Source organism: Ranitomeya imitator, chromosome 2 (genome assembly GCF_032444005.1).
Source record: "Ranitomeya imitator isolate aRanImi1 chromosome 2, aRanImi1.pri, whole genome shotgun sequence".
In the NCBI taxonomy this organism is placed as follows: domain Eukaryota; kingdom Metazoa; phylum Chordata; class Amphibia; order Anura; family Dendrobatidae; genus Ranitomeya; species Ranitomeya imitator.
Window position 1 is genome coordinate 383,751,034 of NC_091283.1, and position 16,562 is coordinate 383,767,595.

The window sequence follows — 16,562 nt, forward strand, 5'->3', positions numbered from 1 at the left end:
TCCTCCCTCTATCTGAAACTGAACCTGTCAAAAACTGAACGCGTATTTTCTCCCTCTATTAACCTACCTTTGCCTGACATTGCCATCTCCGTGTGCGGTTCCACCATTACTCCAAAGCAACATGCCCGCTGCCTTGGGGTCATATTTGATTCCGAGCTTTCATTTACCCCCCACATCCAATCACTGGCTCGCTCTTCCTATGTGCATCTCAAAAACATTTCTAGAATTCGCCCTTTTCTTACTTTCGACTCTGCAAAAACTCTTACTGTTTCACTTATTCATTCTCGTCTGGACTATTGTAACTCTCTACTAATCGGCCTCCATCTTACCAAACTCTCCCCACTCCAATCTGTCCTGAATGCTGCAGCCAGGATTATATTCCTCACCAACCATTACACCAATGCCTCTACCTTGTGCCAGTCATTAAACTGGTTACCCATCCACTCAAGAATCCAGTACAAAACTACTACCCACATCCACAAAGCACTCCATGGCTCAGCACCACCCTACATCTCCTCTCTGGTCTCAGTCTACCACCCTACCTGTGCCGTCTGCTCCGCTAATGACCTCAGGTTAGCATCCTCAATAATCAGAACCTCCCACTCCCGTCTCCAAGACTTTACACGTGCTTCGCCGATTCTTTGGAATGCACTACCTAAGTTAAAACGATTAATCCCCAATCCCCACAGTTTTAAGCGTGCCCTAAAAAACTAATTTGTTCAGATTGGCCTACCGCCTCAACGCATTAATCTAACTATCCCTGTGTGGCCCATTCAAAAAAAATAAATAAATTATTGGGTTCCTCGCATCATGTTCTCATACACTTTATGCAGTTAATAGCCCTCTGTGTCTATACTGCTACATACTTAGGCAGTTAACTGGTTCATGCAGCTTTACATGAATATCTGAGCCTTACGCTATGGCTAGTTTGACTAACTAAAGCAATTGTTACCATCCACCTCTTGTGTCTCCCCTTTTCCTCATAGTTTGTAAGCTTGCGAGCAGGGCCCTCATTCCTCTTGGTATCTATTTTGAACTGTGATTTCTGTTATGCTGTGATGTCTATTGTCTGTACAAGTCCCCTCTATAATTTGTAAAGCGCTGCGGAATATGTTGGTGCTATATAAATAAAATTATTATTATTATTATGATTTAATTTCTTATTAAAACATTTTCCACATTCTGAACATGGGTATGGCGTCTCCCCTGTGTGATTTCTCTGATGTCTAACAAGATCTGACTTTTTCATAAAACCTTTTTTACATTATGAACATGAACATGGTTTCTACCCTGTGTGAATTCTCAGATGTGCATCAAGATGTGATTTTTTAACAAAACTTTTCCCACACTCTGAACATGAAAATGCGGTTTTCTTTGTGTGACTTTTCTGATGGGTAACAAGGCTGCGTTTCGCATTAAAACATTTTCCACATTCTAAACATTGATATGGCTTCTCCCCTGTGTGAATTCTCAGATGGCTGACAAGTTCTGTTTTCCTGCTAAAACATTTACAACATTCTGAACATGAAAATGGCTTCTCCCCTGTGTGAATTTTTTTATGTCTATCAAGAATTGACTTTTTCATACAACCTATTCCACATTCTGAACATGAAAATGGCTTCTCCCCTGTGTGACTTATCTGATGTGTAACAAGTTCTGATGTACTGTAAAAACATTTCCCACAATCTGAACATAAAAATGGCTTTTCCCCTGTGTGAAATCTCTGATGGATAACAAGTTCTGCTCTTGTTTTAAAACATTTAAAACATTCTGAACATGAAAATGGCTTCTCCCCTGTGTGTGTTCTGTGATGTCTAATAAGATCTGAATTCTTGACAAAACATTTTCCACATTCTGAACATGGAAATGGTTTCTCTCCTGTGTGAATCTTCAAATGTTGCACAAGATGCGATCTCTGAAAAAAACATTTCTCACATTCTGAACATGAAAATGGCTTCTCCCCTGTGTGTGTTCTGTGATGTCTAATAAGATCTGAATTCTTGACAAAACATTTCCCACATACTGAGCATGATAATGGATCCACCACTACATGAGCATTAATATGTTCAACAGCTATTCCTTGACTTTTCTTTTGCACATTGGTGATTGATGGAGCAGTAGAAAGCATCTGATTCTTTTCAGTGGATCCTAAGTCTTTACTGTGAAGAGCCTGAGGTGTATTTAGGATAATGGAATGTTCTTGACGATTATCTGTTATGATACCATGTCCATTTGCTGCAAAATCTAAAAATATCAGATATCCCTCTGAGCTTCTGGAATAGTTATCTGCTAAGAATAAAAGTGATTGTTATTTTTAAATAACAGTGCCTTGAAATTAAATTATTATTTATATTATACACTTCTCAACACTGAAATTCCAACATCAAAAAGGAAAAGTCATGGAATCATGAAAACTGTCAAATCCATAGATATGTTAATAGTATGCAATTGAAGAAAAAATGAAAACAATATTTTCAAAACAGCTTGTTTGTTTATGCTCGCGTCTGAGGGCTATGCACAGAAAAACATGCAGATATGTAACATAGTAACATAGTTAGTAAAGCCGAAAAAAGACATTTGTCCATCCAGTTCAGCCTATATTCCATCATAATAAATCCCCAGATCTACGTCCTTCTACAGAACCTAATAATTGTAGGATACAATATTGTTCTGCTCCAGGAAGACATCCAGGCCTCTCTTGAACCCCTCGACTGAGTTCGCCATCACCACCTCCTCAGGCAAGCAATTCCAGATTCTCACTGCCCTAACAGTAAAGAATCCTCTTCTATGTTGGTGGAAAAACCTTCTCTCCTCCAGACGCAAAGAATGCCCCCTTGTGCCCATCACCTTCCTTGGTATAAACAGATCCTCAGCGAGATATTTGTATTGTCCCCTTATATACTTATACATGGTTATTAGATCGCCCCTCAGTCGTCTTTTTTCTAGACTAAATAATCCTAATTTCGCTAATCTATCTGGGTATTGTAGTTCTCCCATCCCCTTTATTAATTTTGTTGCCCTCCTTTGTACTCTCTCTAGTTCCATTATATCCTTCCTGAGCACCGGTGCCCAAAACTGGACACAGTACTCCATGTGCGGTCTAACTAGGGATTTGTACAGAGGCAGTATAACGCTCTCATCATGTGTATCCAGACCTCTTTTTTTTTTTTTTTTATCAGATAGATTTTTATTATCCGCAAAGAATAAACAATCAGAATATTTCTCATGACAATGTTTCATAATGTTTCATTAAACATTTACAGTTAACTTTTTTTTCCCCCCGACCCAGAGCCCCCCCACCCCGCCCAACCCCAGAGACCTCAGCCAGAGCCACCCCACTTCCCATCATCATACAAACATTTGAATAAACATCCGTTATATTTCCATTGAATACTAGGTTCCCTATATTCTCATTTATCATCCTAATTCAAGTCCATCCACGGTTGCCACAGCTTGTGGAAGATGTCCAGCTTATTCCTTTTGGTGTAGATACTTTTCTCCAAAGTAAGTATATGCTCTGCTTGCTTAAGAAAGTCTCTTCTTGTTGGAGGTTCCTCTCTAATCCAAAATTTGGCGATCAATTTCCTAGCAATGAATAACAATCGTGCAATAGCTATTTTAAACATGTTGTCCGTAACAATTTCCTCCACATATCCCAATATGCAAGTCAGTGGAACCCTAGGGATAGAACATCCATACACCAGTTCAATACGATTTAAAACAACTATCCAGAAGGAGGACAGTCTAGGGCACTGCCACATCATATGCAATATCCCCGCCTGGGATTGTGAGCACCGAGGGCATTCCGAGTTCTGCCTAAGCCCAGCCTTGAACAACCTGTCAGGGGTTCTATAGGCCCTATGGATTACGAATAACTGTGATAGCCTGCCAGGTTCACTCATTGATATCTTGGGCACATATTCTAGGACCGACTCCCATCTATCATTGTCAATTATTCCCAATTCAGCTTCCCATTTCCCTTTGGCTCGGATGGGATATTTTTCCAGGAAAGAAAAAAGTAGATACCCATATATTTCTGAAATCGCCCCCTTCGTGCAGCTATTCTTAAGGATATAGTCGAGCATGAGATCAATCTGTACCACTATGGCTCCCCTTTTATTCTGTGCCTGATAAGCATGAGAGATACGATTATACTGGAACAATTCAGACCGTGGCAACTGAAATTCTTCCTGCAACTCCTCAAATGTTTTAAGTCTGCCCTGACTTATCAGCTGCCCCAGCCGTTTAATACCTGCTGCAGACCAAAAGTGAAAACCCTCCCTCTGCCTAAATTCCGGTAGATAAATGTTGTCCCAAATAGGCGAGAATCTGGTGAACCCACTCACTTCCCTAATGAGTTTGACTTTTTCCCATACTCTGTGAATTAATTTGATAGTGCACCCCTGTGAACCCATTTTTTTGGATTGTCCTCCCTCCAAACTGTCACTCAAAACGTCTGCCTGTAGTAAGTACCTCAAGCTATTAGGTATTTGCACACTCCCTGCCTCCTCCCCCCATCCTTTGAGATGTTGACACTGTGCTGCTAAGAAGTATAGCCATGGATTAGGAAGTGCAAGACCCCCCTCTGTTTTGGCCCTCTGAAGTATCTCCTGTTTAAACCTAGGACTCTTTCCTCCCCATATTAATTCCCCAAACAAAGACCTAATCTTACGGAATCTGCACTGTGTAATCCAAATGGGAGAGTTATGTAGCACGTACAACAACTGTGGCATTACAATCATTTTTAAGAGGTTCACCCTACCAACCACCGATAAATGTAATTTGTTCCATGCCGCAATCTTGGTACGAATTTTCTGCATTAATGGAATTAAATTCAGTTCCTCAAAGGTAGTTAGAGGAAGAGCAATCTGAATACCCAAATATTTGAATTTTTGAACAATCTTTAATTTTGTGGTTATCGCCCTCTCTCCACTGCCAATACTGTCCCCCTCAATCAACAACATACAAGACTTATCCCAGTTTATTGTGAGACCCGAAAACCGACCAAACTCCTCAATCAAAGCAACCGCATTGCACAGGGACCTTTCAGAATCCTCCAGGAACAACAAAATATCGTCAGCATATAATGCAATTTTGTCTTCCCTCCTACCATAGATGAAACCTCTGACCTCCTGAGCACCTCTTATTTTAGCCGCTAACGGCTCCACGGCCAGAGCGAAGAGCAACGGGGACAGCGGACACCCCTGTCTGGTACCCCTAAACAGCGGGATACTCTCTGACAAATTATTATTAACTCTAATTTTTGCCGTTGGGAACGAGTACAGCAACTTAACCCAGGAGATGAATTTTGGACCAAACCCCAGGCGATCCAGTACCGACCACAAGTAACTCCACTCCACACAATCAAAGGCCTTGTGGGCATCTAAAGACACCACAACTCTTTTTCCGGCATTGTCTGCAGGAATTTGCATATTTAAAAATAGCCTTCTCAAGTTAATTGCCGTGGATTTATTGGGCATAAAGCCAGACTGGTCTGGGTGAATCAATTTATCGATCACTTGGGACAGCCTGTTCGCCAGGGCCTTCGCCAAAATCTTTATGTCAGCCGTTAGAAGTGAAATTGGTCTATACGACTCCGGCTGTTGAGGATCTTTATCAGCTTTAGGAATAACCACCACAATGACCTCTCTCATTGATGGAGGCAGCACTCCCCTCTCCAACGACTCAGAGAACACTCGCTCCAATTTGGGCATTAACTCTGCATTAAGAATTTTATAAACCTCTACTGGGATACCGTCCGTCCCCGGAGCCTTGCCCCCCGCCATATCTGCCAAAGCCGCCTTGAATTCTTCCTCCCCAAGCGGTCTATCCATCCACTCCCTTTCCTCTCTACCTAGTCTGGGTAAGTCAACCTCTTTCAGATATCTATTCATTTCCTCAGGACTTTTATCCACCCTAGAGGAATATAATTTACTATAAAATCTCCGAAAAACGTCTAAAATTTCCCCCCCCTGAGTAACTGTTTTACCTTCCTCTGTTCTTATGGAGTATACATGTGAAGAATCCCGCTGCGCAGAAACCACCACCGACAGCAAATGTCCTACCTTCTCTCCCTCAGAATAAAATGTTTCCTTTTGAAAGGCTCTCAACCTATCTGCCCTACGCATATGGAGTTCCTCGACCGCTACCTGAGCCGCCCTCATACGAAGTTGCGCTTCTCTTGAATTCTGAGAGGCCAGTGTCTCTTCCGCCACCCTCAGTTCCTCCATCACTGCATTGTCTTGAATTTTAGACTTAGTTTTATGTCTCGAGATGTCCCGGAATAAAATTCCTCTCAGGTATGCCTTCATGGTGTCCCACACTACAAGATTCCCCGCACTCCCTTCATTAATCCTGAAAAACTCCCCGAGTTCAGATCCCACCTGTTCCATATCCAAATACTGTAGCCAGGAGGGGTGAAATTTCCATCCCAACCCCGTCAGACCACTCTTCCCAGTCATTTGTACCGAGACCAGTACTGGGCTATGATCCGATATTACTCTAGGCCTATACTCCACCTCATGTATTAGATTATTCACCCCCCCATTTCCTAAAGCCACATCAATGCGAGATAAAGATCCGTATGTTGCTGAATAACATGAGTAGGCATATGTCCTAGGATTACGCACCCGCCACAAATCTATCCATCCTATTTCTCTTAGATAATTTCCAAAAGGAGTAGAGTTCCCTTCACTTCTCAACTCCGCATGTCTACCCTTGTCCCAGTGATCATTAGATATATTGTTCACATCCCCCACTATAAGGAGGGGCACCCCATCCCACCTACCCGTAATTTCCAGAATCTCCTGTATCTTTTTCTTGGAATATGGTGGTGGAATATAAATTGACACAATACAAATTAACCTGTTAAATATCTTGCATACTAAAAACACAAATTGGCCGTCTTTATCGGTGGTTACCTCAATCTCTTCAAACGGAACACTAACGTGTATCAAAATTGACACACCTCTGGCATAATTTGAGAACGTTGAGTGATACGCCTTTCTCACCCATCTCTTCTGTAGAATAGCAACCTTTTCCTTCACTAGGTGAGTTTCCTGCAGACATATCACTGAAGGCCTCTGTTTCAGTACATATTGGAAAATAGCTGTTCTTTTAGTAGCATTTGCAAGGCCCCTAACATTCCAACTTAGGATTTTAACCTCCCCACCCATTGTAGCTTATAGAAACAATGAATGAGTTCAAGCTCCCTAAGGTCTCAACCCCAACTCCCACCCCCTCCCTCCTCCCCGCCCCCATCCCCAATTCCCAACTGAAATAACTCTCCATCTCTCCCCTCTCTTAAGCCCACCCAACTCCTCTCTACTCTTAGAATATCAAAATAAACTCTCCCTCTCAATTTGAGATCTGGGAACGCTGTTTCACAGCCTAACGATAAAAACTCTGCGTTCCTTCAGCTCCCCCGCCCACCATAGCCAAAATGCAAATTCTGTTGCGCCGCCGAACACAACCTGATGATATCAATATACCATAAAGTCACAGTATAAGTACCAGTTAACTATCAAACCAAACATAACAGTGAAGGGTTAACAATTGCCTCAGTAGCACTTAAATCAGTTTCAGCGGGTCTGCCCCGCTCTGACATGCTTAGAATTGAGATCCAGCCATTGTGACGCCTCCTCTGGATTTTGGAAAAAATGCACCCGATCCAGAGCCACCACCCTTAATTTTGCTGGGTAAATCATTGAATAACGGACATCTAAGTCTCGCAACCTCCTCTTGACCTCCCCAAACTTCATCCGAAGCTTTTGGACTGCCGCAGAGTAATCCGGATAAAGGGAGACCCGATTACCATCAATGGTCAGCTCATCACAATTCCTGGCTTTCCTCAACAAAATGTCTCGGTCCTGATAGTTCAGAATTTTAGCCAAGATAACTCTTGGGGCCGAGCCGGGGGGGAGGGGTCTGGTGTGCACACGGTGCGCTCTTTCAACGGCAAACATCTTAGTAAGGCCATCTCCACCCACAGCGTTTTTTAGCCATGCCTCAATATAAGCCGTGGGGTTGCTCCCTTCCGCCTTTTCTGGGACCCCCACAATCCTTAGGTTGTTCCTGCGGGATCGGTTTTCAAGGTCATCAGTCTTAAACTCCAGATCAGCAATACGTTGAATATACTTTTTTTCCCCTGTTTAACAATTCACCAATCCGATCTTCTGTACTCCCAACCCTTTCTTCCACCTCTTCCACTCTCTTTTCAACTTTACGCATAGCAGAGTTTAAAGCGACCATCTCTCCCTTTAATTCATCCGCTCGTAGGTTTAGAGCCCCCAGGGCAGACTTACAGTACATCACCACTGAAAATATGTCCTTCAGAGTCGGCTCCTCCATTTCTGGCATGTCAGACTGTGCAGGCAGAACAGCTCCTGCGGCTCTGGTAGGAGATCCTTGGTCTGACCCACTGCACTGTAGCTGAGCCCCTCCTTCCTGCTGTTCTCCGGGGGCACCAGCTGCTCCAGACTTCACACTTCCAGCCTCTGACTGCAGATTTACAGCCTCCTCTGACCTGGCAAATCGCTCCAACTTAGCAATCACATCCATCTTCCTCTGATAAGCAGCGCTTGCCCTCGCCGCCTCCTCTGCAGTCTCGGCGCCATCTTGGGCCTGTGAGCTTCCCGCAGCTGTCAGCTCCTTCTGTCTCCTGCGTGTCATCCTCAGATAAGATTCCGTTCCTTCGGGTCACACCTCGCTCCCCGAGACTATGTGCACTCCTGAGAGTATGATTTGCGTTCGGCGGCGCCTCTAAGGGGTTAATAAGGAGATAATGAAGTGGGAGAGCTCTGTTGCACGTCTGTTCACATCGCCTGCTAGGTCACGCCCCCCATCCAGACCTCTTTTAATGCACCCCATGATCCTGTTTGCCTTGGCAGCTGCTGCCTGGCACTGGCTGCTCCAGGTAAGTTTATCATTAACTAGGATCCCCAAGTCCTTCTCCCTGTCAGATTTACCCAGTGGTTTCCCGTTCAGTGTGTAATGGTGATATTGATTCCTTCTTCCCATGTGCATAACCTTACATTTATCATTGTTAAACCTCATCTGCCACCTTTCAGCCCAAGTTTCCAACTTATCCAGATCCATCTGTAGCAGAATACTATCTTCTCTTGTATTAACCGCTTTACATAGTTTTGTATCATCTGCAAATATCGATATTTTACTGTGTAAACCTTCTACCAGATCATTAATGAATATGTTGAAGAGAACAGGAACCCAATACCGACCCCTGCGGTACCCCACTGGTCACAGCGACCCAGTTAGAGACTATACCATTTATAACCACCCTCTGCTTTGTATCACTAAGCCAGTTACTAACCCATTTACACACATTTTCCCCCAGACCAAGCATTCTCATTTTGTGTACCAACCTCTTGTGTGGCACGGTATCAAACGCTTTGGAAAAATCGAGATATACCACGTCCAATGACTCACCGTCATCCAGCCTATAGCTTACCTCTTCATAAAAACTGATTAGATTGGTTTGACACGAGCGATTTCTCATAAACCCATGCTGATATGGAGTTAAACAGTTATTCTCATTGAGATAATCCAGAATAACATCCCTCAGAAACCCTTCAAATATTTTACCAACAATAGAGGTTAGACTTACTGGCCTATAATTTCCAGGTTCACTTTTAGAGCCCTTTTTGAATATTGGCACCACATTTGCTATGCGCCAGTCCTGCGGAACAGACCCCGTCGCTATAAAGTTCCTAAAAATAAGAAATAATGGTTTATCTATTACATTACTTAGTTCTCTTAGTACTCGTGGGTGTATGCCATCCGGACCCGGAGATTTATCTATTTTAATCTTATTTAGCCGGTTTCGCACCTCTTCTTGGGTTAGATTGGTGATATGGCCTGATACAGGAAAGATACATATCTTGGTACCGTGTTAGCCAGTGGATAGAAAAGTATTTTCCTCCAAAATTCTTTAGGGAAAAAAGTGCATCTTATAGTCTGAAAAATACGGTAATTGAAACAAATTTTCATAACCCACACTTATGAAATGCAATGTCTCAGACAGGGATATGTCTGAAGAAGTTTGTGGAAATTTGATGTAGATTTAGATAGTAGCTTTAGGCAGAAATAGGAACTCATTTAAGATTGCAGTGTGACCTTCCCCTAAGATATTGTGTCTGACTACATTTACCTCATTGCACTGAGTAGATTCGTCAGGGGCACGTGTGCACACCTTTTTCATGTAACACCCAGAGAGACAACTCGGCACACAGCACTTCAGAATGAGAATGTAGCCTAAGGCCTCAATCAGACAGCTTTTTTTTTTTGGTCACATGTGGAAAAATGTGGGGGGTTTTCATTATGTTGGAACAACTTTTGGTCCGTGTGTCACTTTTTTATAATTCGTGTATTATACTTTTTTACTTATATGTTAAATACAAAAATAGATTTTTCAAACCTTCTCATATCAACTGTTCAGTGAAGGATAGACAGTGCTCAGATGACACATGGATGTCATTTGAGTGTTTTGAGTTCATTCACAGACCCATTCACATTAATGAGAAAATGTCATCCTCGCATCTGATAAAAAATGGATATGATGCTTCTTTTTGGAGGACAGACTTAGACTGAGTTTTGTCAGTTTCATTGTGGGAACTGTAACGCTCGCACCGAGACTGGTTTGGCGCGGGCATCTGGGGGTGTGGCCCCACTGGACCACTGGCCAGACTTCCCTGGAAGGGGCGTAACTAAGTAGCTTCCTAGGTGTTTGCTGGAGCCTCTGATGGTGAGGCCAGACTTGTGCGGCAGGTAGCTACCAGGTACCACTCCAGGGTGGAGTCTGGCTGTGGATGCTGATCCCACCGGGGGACAGGACACAGGCAGGCACGGCTGTGACACTGGCTGGCGGACGGGTACAGCAGAGACCCTGATGGGCATACGGGCTTGACGGAGACACAGGCAGGCAGACGGGCATGGCTGGCACGCTGGCAAACAGGCGGGCACGGCTGGCACTCTGGCAGGTCACACCGACAGGACTGATACTCTGGTAGGAACTGGAACACAGGCGGGTGTATGGAAACAGGTAAGAACCTGTTCAGACTGTAGAGTATATGAAAACAGGTAAGGACCTGTTCGGACTGGTGAATATAAAGAAACAGGTAGAGACCTGTGCGGCAAGTTGCAGAACGGAGATAGAGCAGAACCACAAGAGGCGGAGTTAAGAGCAGGAGGCATTCTTGTCTTACCAAATCTATTACTAGACCCAGGGAGACCTGTGATGTTAATGGTCGTAGCATGGAATTTTTGAGATTCAAACGCCACCCTAACCTTTCTAAGGAATGAGTCCCCTGTTATGAACAGGTGATTCAGAACCACAATGGACCTAGTGGTTAAGAGCACACAAAGTGACCTGATAGTTACTAACATAGGACGAGCTCTGAGACGTGGGAACTCTGCTGACCGCAATCCCTAATCCTATCATACCACACTAGAGGTAGCCGTGGATTGCGCCTAACGCTCCCTATGCAACTCGGCACAGCCTGAGAAACTAACTAGCCCTGAAGATAGAAAAATAAGCCTACCTTGCCTCAGAGAAATTCCCCAAAGGAAAAGGCAGCCCCCCACATATAATGACTGAGTTAAGATGAAAATACAAACACAGAGATGAAATAGATTTAGCAAAGTGAGGCCCGACTTACTGAATAGACCGAGGATAGGAAAGATAGCTTTGCGGTCAGCACAAAAACCTACAAACAACCACGCAGAGGGGCAAAAAGACCCTCCGCACCGACTAACGGTACGGAGGTGCTCCCTCTGCGTCTCAGAGCTTTCAGCAAGCAAGAAAAACCAATATAGCAAGCTGGACAGAAAATATAGCAAACAAAAGTAACACAAGCAGAACTTAGCTTATGCAGGGCAGACAGGCCACAAGAACGATCCAGGAGAGAGCCAGACCAATACTTGTTAAATATTAATTATTCTTATTTTTATTCTGTACCGAGCACATGGTTTCTTGCTGACACTATGAAAAGCTATTTCTGTGTATGTAGCTCAGAGTATAAGTTAACTCCATATACAGAAGACACGTGATCTGTAGAAACCATATAAATAACGTCTCTAAGGAGGGTGGGGGGCTTTTTGTCACGTGGGACGGTCACCTCCCTTCCTTCACCATCATTCTCCATGGACATGGGACAAGACACGAGGAACAACAGCTGTTAGCTACTCCATGCCATGATGACTTCAGACTTTCACACAGACAGATGACTTCTACCATTCAGGACCCTGGAAAGATGAGTAATAGGAGAAGCGCTGATATCTACACATGGACACTCTGTTTGTAATTGTTTCATCTACCTTTTATGTTTTTGTTGCGATGGTGGATAACTCAATAAACCACTATACTTTCGTCAGAATATCATGACATTTTTATTTTAAGAATAACGCACCTGGTTAAGTCTTGATTAGATATTTTTGCGCTATAACGATTTTTAACATTTGGCCTAGCCAGCCAGTTTTGATTTTTTGTGCTATTTTTGCGTGAATTTCCTTCTTCTTGCACACGGGGGAAGACAGAAGAGTTCCGCTAGATTGTGCAAGTATTCAGGAATTCCACTTCAAAATTTCAAGTCACAAAGATTTCACAAGAACCTACGAATGACGGAGACTAACAGGTGTTGTACGGATTGACAGCAAGCACTGGTAGTGCTGAAGAACAGACGTGCTAAAAATAGCCGTGCTGAAGTCCGGAGCCCAGCGTTGTAAAAGCAAAGGGATTACAAGCTGAGATTTCAAGGTAAGACAAATGGATTTGATAAATTCATATGCTAAATCAAGTCAGATAGAATTTGTAAGTTTGTATGGATCTAGCTTAGAAATATTTTGGTCTAATTTATTTGCAGAATGCAGAATAGCGAATTCGAATTTAGATTCTAAGCTAATGTTTAAGAAAAAAGAAAAAGAGCAACTTAAAAATATTTTACATATGGTTTATGTATTTAACGAGTTTGTGACAGAGAAGTCCAAAAAAGACAGTGTAGAAAGAATTTCTAAGGAAACGAATGATGTTCCCAAGATTGACTGTAATGAGAAGAGTGAGAAAGATGTGACGCACGTATCTGTGATGACGATGACCACCCAAAGTGACATTGACTTTGTGACACAAAATGAAAAACAAGATGGAGGAAGTGAAGGAGACATGACAATTGACAAAGATGATCTACGAGGGACAGATGTACCATTGCCCTTAAAAATAGACGACTCAGAGGCCCAACTCCAACTTAAATCTAGGAAAATCCTGCTAAAATTATGCAAAATCATTCCTGCATATGATGACAAAATCCATGTGTGCAGAAATTCAGAGATATTTGAGAGTTTTGCTGATAAGTTTGATTTGACTAATGTGCAGAGAAATAATTTGTTTAAAATTTGGCTTCCGGTAATCTTCTCCAGAAGACTCTCACTAAAAATGCAGACTGATGAGTTCCACGAAAAGATGACTGATGTAGAAAGATTAAGAATTTTGATTTTCTGTGGATTGAAAGAAAATTATCCAGATCTTGATATTCTTCTAAAATTGAAGATTGGCCGGGAAGAATGTACGTTTACTTTTATGGCCATTTTTGAAAGGATTTATAAATTGGTCTGTACGAATTTGAATCAACAATCCATGATAAATTGTTTTGTAAACAAGTTTAAATTCTTAAATCCTGTATCTCGTATAATTGCTTCACAGAAAAATTCTTTATACGAATGCGCCCAATCCCTTGATTTTTCTAGAAAACACGAGAATCTTGAAAGGAAAACACATTTTACTAAGTTTTTGAAACCAGTCAGAATTCAATCTTATCAAAAGCCAAAATCAAAATCTTCAAATCTGATCCAAAATCAAATCTATGAAGTACGAAGAAAATTACATATTTGTTACAAACCGTATGAAAAGATTCAGGAGTCTATTAAAGAAATTTCTCTGAAAGATTTAAAATCTGAAGGGTCAGATCTGTCTCTAAAGATGGCGGAGACTGACAGACGGAAGCAGGTGAGTATCCCAGGGGGAGCTCAGCTGAACACTCCATTATCACAGCAGCTCTTCAAAGAGTCCATAGGGTTAAAACTGACCTTACTAAATTTAGCATTTCAGCAAATTATCGACAGACAGCTAAATTTTGGGATAGGAATTGGCTAAAAATTAATTATATTATATGATGAGTTATACAATGTATTATTTATTAATGTAATTATTCTATTTCAATATAATTCTGCAGTTACATATATTAATATAATATACAGTAAATACTGTAGCATATTTGTATAAGTAGAGATTATATTAACTGCATTTTTATATGTATAGTGAAATAATTAAAATTTACTCCAGGAAAAAAAAATATTTAGAATTACAATTAAATACATTTATTAAATATATACATATGTATAAGATATTTAAATTATTTTGTTTTGAAATAAATATGAAATTAACCTTTATCTTTCATTTCCCTTAGAATTTTACTTTCAAAGCGAGGATTGAACAAAAAATACCTGTTTCATGAATTTATGTCTTATTCACACAGGAAGCTATATTAACTGCATGATTTTTATATATTTAACACTTAAAATAATATATCTAATAACCTAAAAATGTGTGTACTACATGTTTTTCTGTAACATTATGTTTTTTCCACTGCATGGTGCATGACGTGACAGCTGTGAGTCAAGAGATATCATATAGCCTTGTTTTTTAGTTTTTTAATTTTAGGAATTTTCCTCAGCCTTACATTCAAAGGGTCTTAGTTACAGGCTTGTACCGAAATAGCGTTAGAACATTCAACTCAAGTTTCTTGTAAATGAGTCCAGTCCTTTCTATAGTTTAAAACATACTGATACTCTTAAATAATATTTGGCGAATATTCAAAGGAATATTAGAATACTAAATTTAATAGATTACAATGCGCATTGATTGATAATTAGGATACAATATTTTGGGTTTTTACAAATTAATTTTTTCATAAAATAATATTTTTTGATATTAAGGAGGAAATGTGTTTTTGATCCTGATCACATCATCACATTTCATCAATACCTCTTCTTCACACATTTTAATAATGAAGAAATATTAATAAGGTATTATTGGGTACAATAACAATAAATATTATAAATATCATTTTTTCCTCTAATGAAGGGTATAATATGCAAAGTTGCATAATTTCAATATTTTGGTGATCCAAGGTTATGACAACATCTACATGAGGAAAATATTAAGGGAATGTGTTACTGAGACATAACCTCAGCATTTGTCATCAACATATAAAGGCCTTATTTTTATTTTTTATTCTCATTTTTATTTTTCATTTTTTTTCCACTTTTCTTTCAATTTTTATTTTTCATTCTTATTTTTCATCAAGGAAAAATCAATATTTAATAGAGTAATCTCTACAAGCATATTGCTTTATCAAATATAGTGATCATATGGTTTCATTATATAAGAAAATTTCAATTCTGAGTTAAATACAACAATTCTTTCACTCATTCATTCATTTATTCATATATATACTTATTTTGGTTCATGGCTATACATACTTACATATTATTGGTCTACTGAACATAAATTAATAAAGTTTTAATACTAAATATCAGCACTTGTTACATAAAAGACACACTGACATCTATGGGTTCAAAAAGAAATTACACCTATGACATAAAAATGTCCAATCACATGAAGAATATGGTTAATAATATACTATCATTTATCATTTATTATTATTATTATTATTATTATTTTATTTTTCCAAATATAAACTCCATTTTAATATCATTTAATAATTATATGGATATTATTGATTGCTATGGTACGCTGTGATATTATAAGTTAGGGAAATTACCAGATTTGGTATAGAATAGGGAATGAAGACTTCAATCAAGATACTAAAGACGTTAATAAAGATTTTATATTTTTCTAAATTCAATTGATTTTTAAAAGTTGCAAGAAGAAAAGCCGTTATCCAGAAGTTCCACAAGGTAACAATGCTATGATTTCTGAGTAATAGACTGTGTCAAATGCAATTCATGTCACCATTCACAACTACAGCATCCATCACTGACTATGAGTACAGTATCAAAGATGAACTGTGTTATTACGTTCTTATCACGATCCAGTGGTTTCCTATCACCTATAAGACTTCCATGAAAGCTGGTGAACACTCAGGTAATAACCCTGACATGTGTCCTGTGCACTAAGGACTGGTTATGGTGCTATATTTGGCAAGGAAGAGTCAATGTAACCCTTGCTGTGCTGACCAAAGACGTCACACCTGTCCCAAGACCAGTGCGGACGATATGAGGATTCCAGATGATTTCCAAGGCGAGCCAATGTAAGTCCAGGTTTCTAAAGGTGACACTGCACAGATATTAAAGCTACATTTCATCTATGGACTTTGTTTTCTTATCAACATTTGAATTTATGGACTTTGATTGACACATGACACACGGTCTCTACATATCTACATGCTATCATCTATTACAAAAGACATATTAAAGATTGTTTGAAAGAACCAAGAAGAAGAACCAAGATGAAGACCAGATGACATCAGATGACA

The 16,562-nt window shown here is 40.4% G+C and overlaps 1 protein-coding gene across 3 annotated transcripts in view; it reads right to left on the reverse strand.

Annotated features, from left to right (window-relative positions):
* Positions 1 to 1,138: 1,138 nt before the first annotated feature.
* LOC138664075 (gastrula zinc finger protein XlCGF57.1-like) overlaps positions 1,139 to 16,562 on the reverse strand; it is a 77,744-nt gene continuing 62,320 nt past the window's right edge. The window contains exon 7 of one of the 3 annotated variants that reach the window (XM_069750501.1): positions 1,139 to 2,289. In XM_069750501.1, the coding sequence (XP_069606602.1) occupies positions 1,286 to 2,289 (1,004 nt within the window). In that variant the 3' untranslated portion in view covers positions 1,139 to 1,285. The remainder of the gene's footprint in view (positions 2,290 to 16,562) is intronic. The other 2 variants (XM_069750503.1, XM_069750502.1) reach the window with 2 other exon arrangements.